The sequence below is a fragment of the Seriola lalandi genome, unplaced genomic scaffold (assembly GCF_002814215.2).
Source record: "Seriola lalandi dorsalis isolate HSWRI2012SDOR001 ecotype SW California unplaced genomic scaffold, Sedor1 jcf7180002054844, whole genome shotgun sequence".
NCBI classification, from domain to species: domain Eukaryota; kingdom Metazoa; phylum Chordata; class Actinopteri; order Carangiformes; family Carangidae; genus Seriola; species Seriola lalandi.
In genome coordinates this window covers 6,241-14,620 of record NW_019525397.1, presented here as the reverse complement: position 1 = coordinate 14,620, position 8,380 = coordinate 6,241, and the positions used below count along the sequence as shown (strand labels likewise).

At 44.3% G+C, this 8,380-nt stretch overlaps 1 protein-coding gene across 1 annotated transcript; it reads right to left on the bottom strand.

Moving 5' to 3' along the window:
• Positions 1 to 438: 438 nt before the first annotated feature.
• map1lc3c (microtubule-associated protein 1 light chain 3 gamma) lies at positions 439 to 3,277 on the bottom strand. Its single transcript, XM_023426870.2, has 4 exons — positions 3,123 to 3,277; positions 2,988 to 3,043; positions 2,791 to 2,897; positions 439 to 756 (listed from the first exon to the last, which is right to left on the bottom strand). Exons 1-4 carry the CDS (start codon positions 3,256 to 3,258, stop codon positions 594 to 596), a joined length of 462 nt encoding a protein of 153 aa, XP_023282638.1. The 5' UTR covers positions 3,259 to 3,277; the 3' UTR covers positions 439 to 593.
• Positions 3,278 to 8,380: the final 5,103 nt, after the last annotated feature.

Sequence of the window (8,380 nt, the reverse complement as noted above, 5' to 3'; positions counted from 1 at the left end):
AATGAGCACGTCTCCTTCAAGATAATCCATCCACCTGACAGGTGAACTGAGCCAGAACTCCACAGTTCAGCGTCTGATAAATGTCACCAAAATACAATTGCACATTTTGAAGTGGCCTTTTATTGTGGAGACAAGGATTCAAACATTTATGAACCAGATTTGAGAGAACTTCCTGCATTTAGAAATCTTTGCTTTTATTTCAACGTGAAAAATTGAATCAAGAACAAAAGTGTCTAAAGCTTCACACAGTGACGAGTTTCTAACGACTCGAGCCCAGACAGTCGTATGAAAGTTGGTCAGGTAAGGGTTAAAAAGCTGTATTGATTACATGTGGGTTTAATGCAACAGGCTGATGTGAGACGTTTGAGTTTGTTGGATAACTCAGTTTCCAGGTCACAATCACCCTGGTTTCGCTACAGACTGCACGTTCACTCATGGTTTAGATTTAAGATTTATTGGAGCCACATACTTTCATTAAAATCCAGACAAGTGCCACAAATATTACAATATATACAAAATGTTTTTCTATTTACAGCAGACATGGAGCTCAGCATCTTCAACACCGAATAAAACCTGGGGAGTGAGGCCTCCCGTCAGTGTCCGAACATCTCCTGCGAGGCGTAGGTCATGTAGAGGAAGCCGTCCTCGTCCTGGTGGTCTTTGTACACCTGAGCCATGGTCAGAGACATGCTGGCCAGACCGCTGTTGTTGATGAGCAGGTAGAAGGCCTGAGTGGGCAGCAGAGCCATCCTGTTCCTGGGGGGGGGGCACAAGACAAAGGGCTGTTATTAGTGAGAGCTGCTGCAGCTCACGTGTCATCAGCTGTTGTCTGTAATGAGCGTCACAGCATCAGCTCATAAACTGCAGCAGATAAATTATATTTCAAAACGTGGGATTTGAAAAATTCCCTTAAGCCACTGGAAATTTCAAAAGTCCGCCATTTTAGAAGATGGCCGCCATTTCCAGCATAGGAAACATTTTACACACTGACAGATTTTAATTATTTCGCAACTGAATCTGTTTTTAACTATGTAGATGTCAAATTCACAATTCTCCATGTCAATTAAATATTTGAAATTATTAAAATGATTTTATGCTGACGAGGTTTCTGGCCGGTCCCTCACTACGACTTTTCAAATCAGCAGGACTTTGTAAAATCTACGTAAAAAGTTAATGTTAAACAGGTTTCATTTTTCACAGTGAACTAAACTTTGCCTACGTCGTTTGACTGAATTGTTCAAATGGGAAATTGTGGGTTAATTTATTGTAAAAAAAAAAAAAAAAACATCCTCTGGCCAGAAATAGCGGCCATCTTGAATTTGAGATTTAACGTGTTTAAAGGAGGTTTTGTTTAGTTCTTTTACGGAAACCAGCAGCTGTCTGCTGAGCCAGATGTCAGTTTACAGATTTAAATCCATCTGTGTACTCTTGAAGGACACTTATCCCACAATGCACTGCAGGAAGAAAAGGAGGCTCCGTTCACAGCTTTAAAAACTGGGGGTCACGTCGAGTTTCAGACGGGTCACAGTCAATGAGACGACTGATCCGACCTTCTACACAAAGATAAAACCCCTGAACAAGCAGCAGCCAGATTTTAAATGTCGGTGAAACGCAGGAAAGAATCTTTAATATCTTCACGTGTCTGAAGCAGCAGCGACGAGAACGTGACTGAACTTTGCCTTTAACTCATAAGGATAAAACGTGAATCCACCTCGTCCCGTCGTCACTGCGTCTGTGAGCGGTCGTCATGTGACACGTCACGCAGATGCTCCACAGAAATGACTGATTTATTGGCCAGAAAACAAAAGGCAGAGAAATCTGCCGTCTGACCCGGCGTCACACTGACACAGTTGTGTAAGAGTTTGCTGCGTGACAATCAGGGACTGTCCGGTTTCTGCTGCGTAATCATGAGCCACAGGAAGCATCTGAGAAATGTGAGGAAGCAGCAGGACGAGAATCTGAGCGGCGTTCAACAGCAGAGCTTTCACTCTCCGCTCCGTTTCATCATGACATGAGAATATAAACAAGACTTTAATTAACATCCTTCTGTTTAAGACAAATTAAAGGATCTGAATTCAGATTCTCTCCTTTAACGTTCGACTTTCAGCAGCTTTAAAGTCAGAAAAGACGTTTAGTTCTTGAGCTGAAACAATTAGTTGATTCTTTGAATTTGTTCCGATAGTAAATAAAAATGGGACAAAACAAGCAACTCAGGCATTTACTCTACATGTAAATACTATTTCACTCATGTTGCTCAAATCTCCCAGTAAAGTTTGTTTTCACAAGAGATTTGAAGAATCTCATAAAACTTCAGTTGTTCAGCGTTTGGAGCAGAAGATCTGCTCAGTGTGTAAAACACTCAGCACCTTCAGTACTGAAGGAATCAAACCAGAACTCCCTCAGACCTCAAAGGGTTAAAGATTTATCAGCTGCAGTTGCACAAAATATCCAGTTTTTAATATAAATAAAAATCTATTTCACACTTTTTTCTTTTTAATAAATTGTATTTGTCACTTTGTCTTTGTGAAGCACTTTTTGAATTCAGATTTTTAAAAGTGCTTTATAAATAAACTTAATAATAAACTACCATCATCATCATCATCATCATCAATAACCGTCACTGATGCTTCAGCAGCATTTCACTGCTGCAGCTGCTGTAATTCACTAAATTAAGTCTCAGTTAGAAACATGTTTCCATCACTAAACAAAAGGCACGAGCCTCCTGCTTCACGCAGGTAAACTCACGGTGCAGAGGACAGAGACAGAGACAGAGACAGAGACAGACTTTACCTGATGATGGTGACGAACTGAGTCATGGTGAGTTCATGCGGCACCAGGAACTTGGTCTTGTCCAGCGGAGGCAGATACTTCTCCCGCTCATACCGTTCGATGATCACCTGCCAGCCGCCGGGCAACAGGTGAGAGCCAATAAACAAACAAGGATCACCTTTATTGATTCATTATTGGTGATTTCCTGTCAGACTTACCGGGATTTTGTTGGGGAACTTGGACCTGATCCCCGCCACTTCTTGTTTCCTGATAGCTGCAGAAGAAGAACAGAGAAACTCTTTAAACCCAGTTAGTGACAGAGAGCGTCAGTATCGAGCTGCACAGACATTTACCGAAGCTCTTCCTCTGTTTGAACGGTTTGTTCTGCAGCTGGAGTTTGTCAAACGGAGGCATGATGAGCGCGGTGCGGAGCGGGAACATGTGCCGGCAGCAGCAGTTAAATACAGAGGAGGGGCGGCTGTGGCGCATCAGCTGATTAGCACGCGGTCACGACGTGAATCATCTGTGGTTTAATCAGGTTAGAGCCGCAGCGTGGAGCTCAACCTGAGGGGCCGCGCACAGGGGCCCCTGCAGGGCCGGCCACAGCAGTGACCCCCCCCCCCCCAGCTGCAGTTCCTCTAATGGCCGCTAGAATCTGGGTGCAGATGCCCTGAAACCCATGTTTGTATTTGATGTACTAAAGCGTTAAATGAATATCAGGTTTCAGTAGCTACACACAACATCTGCAGTACTGATGTGAAGTTGTACTGTTTTACCTTCTGTCACAGCTCCAGGTGGAGTCCAGGTGGGGTCCAGGTGATGTCCAGGTGATGTCCAGGTGGAGGCCAGGTGGAGTCCAGGTGGAGTCCAGGTGGGGTCCAGGTGGGGTCCAGGTGGAGTCCAGGTGGGGTCCAGGTGGAGTCCAGGTGGAGTCCAGGTGGGGTCCAGGTGGAGTCCAGGTGATGTCCAGGTGGAGTCTGATGTGGCCCCATGATAAACCAGGATGACGCCGCTTTGTTGTGGACAACTATTTTTGGAAGAAGTTGTTATTTGTTTGTTTGTCTTTTTGTTGTTCAACTCTTAAACTGATAGAAACACATAAATAACTACCAACTCGCCCAGTAATTAATTAGTAATTAACCAGTAATTAACTTGAACCTGATTCACACAGAATGTTGAAGTTGTGACACTCGCTGTCTCTGATTGGATAATTCCGCTGCCGTTCATCTGACCATCCAATGACGTGAGAAATGTCTCCTTACAGGTGTGTCAAGCTACTTAATGTTAACTGTGGTAATACCGGTAATTAAATGATTGTGCCTTCAAAATAAAAGGTTTCTTAAATAAATCAAAGTCTTCCATTTAGAGGATCTAGTTTTTTTCCATCTTCAACAACTGAGGACAAGAACAATCTGCTGAAGAAGACTGTGAGATGCCCCTGAAAAAGCTAGTAAGTTGACTTTGAGTTAAGTATTTTTTAAGTTTAACAGCAGGTTGAAAAGAAGACATTTAATAATTCATGAGTGAATCAGTGTAAAATAATAATACTCTGTTGTTGTTGTTGTTGTTGTTGTTATAATATTATAAATAAACAGATAATAATAGAACAGACTTAATAGATTTGTTGTGTCATCATTGTTGAATTTTAATATCAACGTTGTGTGTGTCGACCTGACTAGATGTGTGTTAATGAGTGTGTATAAGTGTCATTGTACATGTGCATAAATCTGATTATGTGAATTACAATACATTAGTTCTGATTTACTACAAATAAATGCTTTAATCCTGCTTTGGTGCATACCTGGCTGTTGTATTATGAAAGTCCAGACCGGAAGTCCCGGGCTTGTGTTGGTGACGTTGGCTCGACGTTTGGCTCACCGTTTGACAGCTGGCCCAGAGAGGAGTAGTGCTGCCCAGCGGAGAGGACCGTTGATGGACTACACTTCCCTCCTGAGGATATTTTACCGAAGCGGTTGAGAGCACCGGACCGAGCCCGAACCACATCGCCCCGGTCCGGCCATGGACGAGCAGGCGGGCCCCGGTGTCTTCTTCAACAACAACAGCAGCAACTCGGGTCCGGCCGGCGGTGGGAATATTAAAGCTCCGCAGCCTAGCGACGGTGGCGGCGGAGAGGCGGCCAGGGCTCAGTTCAGCATCCCGGGGATTTTACACTTTCTCCAGCACGAGTGGGCCCGCTTCGAGGTGGAGAGGGCGCAGTGGGAGGTCGAGAGGGCCGAGTTGCAGGTAAGCAGCCTCAGTCACTGAGGTGTCCATTGTCGGACATTGTTTTGTTTGCTAGCTAAAGCTGAATCCTGAACACAGAGAACGTCCATCCAAACCGCATTAACGAATGTGTAAAGTTAGAGTTTCGTCGCTTATCGGCGAATATACATCCATGATAAAGTAACAGATACAACTTAGTTTAAGCGGGAAAAATCCAGTATGTAATTCGGCGTTGGTATGATCCAGTAAACAGCTCAACTTTTGATAATATTTCTACTTTTCACTGCCGCTTCGCGCTGTTTGCTGCTGCCCTGCGGGGAGTGTTGTTGAACACACGGAGTGACGCACATTCAGACTGTCGTGTAAAGTTCTGCTGTGAGACGGGCTGCTGTGCTGATAAGTACGATGCCGAATTAAAGGGCAGGTCCATGTTGATCCAGAAAAGGTGTTAAATACTGTTCCTGTTGTTTGTTTGTCAACGTCAACGTCCGATGACCTAGAATCTCCTACTTTTTAAATGGTGGTTTGGTTTAATGTTGTCCTCGCCGGGCTCGAACCTGCGCTCCTTGCTAACCAGGTTAGCTGTGGTTGACATGTCAGTGGAGTGTGTGGTGTTAGCTTGTGTGGTGTTAGCTTGTGTGGTGTTAGCTTGTGTGGTGTTAGCTTGTGTGGTTGTGAGTAACACAACCGCGCCAACGTGTCCTCGTTTTCACCGCTGACCGTCATTTACCTGTGCAGCGCGAAAGAACCGTGTGTCTCCATTATCGGACAGGCAGCTAAGCCCGTTTGGCGCTAATACGCTCAGTCGCTCTGTCAGTGTCTGATTTTGTTTGTGTGTTTTTCCGGCATCATTTCATCACCCACTGACCACAAACAAGACACACCGGACCCCCTGTAGCCCAGACACGGCCATGACGTTCCGTCTCCTCGGTGTCAGACGGCTCGTCCTGCTGGAATGTGTCCGGTAATGGACGTGGAGCCGCTCTCTGTCCGATAACGGACGCAGAGACCGTGCATTTTCCGTGTAGTGCGTGATCCGGTTGAGTCTGGAAACGTTGGTGTTGCTGATGTACCAGCTCCAAGTGTAAATCCGGATCCCTTCAGTCCGGATCACAGAGCTCCGGTCAGTCCGGGTCGGTCCGGATCACAGGCCGCGACATAATGAACGGATCTGACTAAATGCACATTGTTTTGTTTTTTAAATAAAAGTTATTTGTTCTCACATTTAAAAACATCTGTTTTCAACATTCAGTGACAGAAAGACGGTCGTTGTTAGAATTAAAAATAATTTCAAAAGTAAATAATTTCATCAATTTTTATATTTTTTTGGTAGCTTGGCAACGGAAATGTGTCACTTGGCGCCAAATATCTGATCCCGTTTAAACTGATTCACTGATTCTGTGATCAAATCGTTTTTGTAGGTATTGATACATATTGATCTTGATATTGATTTTGGTAAATCCAAGCAGTGGTCTTAGATCCGACACTTCCACTGATGGAGATCTGACGTCACTCAGAGAAACGAATCAACCAATCAGAACGGGGCATGAAGTGACCCTGCAGGCACCCGTAGATGCAGTGCACACAGTGTTAAAATTAATATTGAATCTAATTTCCCCTGCCACAGTTTAACGCATATAACCGCTTATAACCATGAGAGCAACACCAACACAGAGGCGCGTCATTTAGCTCGGTTTCTTATCCCGCTGCTTTTTATGGTTGTAAATTGAACTTTTGTAGAGAGAGAGAGAGAGAGAGAGAGTGAGAGAGAAAGAGAGAGAGAGAGAGAGAGAGAGAAAGAGAGAGAGAGAGAGTGAGCGATGAAGGCCATGAACAGCTGTTTCTAGATTTCGACTGAGTATCGTAATTGCTCTGGTTATTAAACGTAAATTATTAACACCTTATCTGTGATGACAATTGTGCTTTAACGTAGCCATAAAATGAATTTGTCATCTTACAGTCATCACTCAGGTCATCCATGAGAGAGAGAGAGAGAGAGGGAGAGGGAGAGGGAGAGAGAGAGAGAGGGAGAGAGAGAGAGAGAGAGAGAGAGGTGAACTCTCTAAACACTAAAGTGATGGATAGTTTCTCAGTGAACTTCACCCAAAGAGGAAGAACCTGAATCAGATCAGGACCTCTGTGTGTGTGTGTGTGTGTGTGTGTGTGTGTGTGTGTGTGTGTGTGTGTGTGTGTCCCAACACCTGTTCCATTGAATTTAATCCAACTTTATTGTGAAAAACCAGCGTCAGACAGGAAAGACAGGTGCGTCAGGGTTCATTAGACAACATCAGGGCAGGTGCTTCTTTCAGAGTCACATCTCAGCCTCTTTGTTTCCTACTTACACAACACCAAATACCTGTTATTACACGTTCTCACGTGATGTACTGTAACATGAAATACACAGTGACAGCTGTTTTACAAACTCCAGACACTCCCAACCCAAACACCAGCACCTGAAACACAATATCACTAGTCTGACTTTACACAAACTGCTGTGTGAACCTAAATTATATTAAAACATATGTAACAGAAATAATTTACCAAATATGAATCTGCTTAAAGACATTCCCATCATCCTCAGCTGTTCTCTGTGCTGAGTGCCACTTAACAAATTTTGCATTTTGAAATCGATGAAGGATTTAAAGTTCCATATTTTACTTTTTATCTGGTGTTTTATTTTGAAGTGTTGATCCATCAGAAGATATAAAAACCATCTCAGTGTAGTTTTACATCTCCTCTCTCAGGCTTCTCTCTGGAGCTCCAGTAACAACAGGTCTGTGATCCAATCAGAAGAGAGGAGGCTCTGAGCCTCTCTTCTGATTGGCTGACTGTGGCTGCTTTGTTGTGACATCACAAAGTTCCAGAAGTCCTGACGGCTGGTTTTAAGGCTCAGTTTCTGAATACAGGCTGTGTGCATTTCTCTGTGGACTGAGGCTTTGATACTTTCACAGTATTAATACAGAAGCTAGAGCTGATCTATAATCACACTACACATGGACACAGACCTTTACACTGGAGGAGCTTTAAGTGTCTCTAACTACAGTTCTCCGTCACTGATCTTACTGCCCCCCCCACAGTGTGATATACTGTGGACCTGAAGGATCACAGTGTGTGGGAGTCTGTTACACACTGCAGCGTATAAGCTCAGTGTGGTCTCACAAAATGACTGTTATGTTACATAAGACAGAGTCATCAGCTGACCTGTGGCGTGATGACAGAGCATCCATACAGGGAATCACTTCCTGTGAGTTAATGATGTGCGGCTGTATGTGGCCTTTGTGCAGCATTTACCTTCAGCACAGCCTCCGTGTCTCTGGGCTGGTTCAGGGGTTTTGTGGAGGAGGAGCTGGAGGAGGTGGAGGAGGAGGAGGAGGTGGAGGAGGTGGAG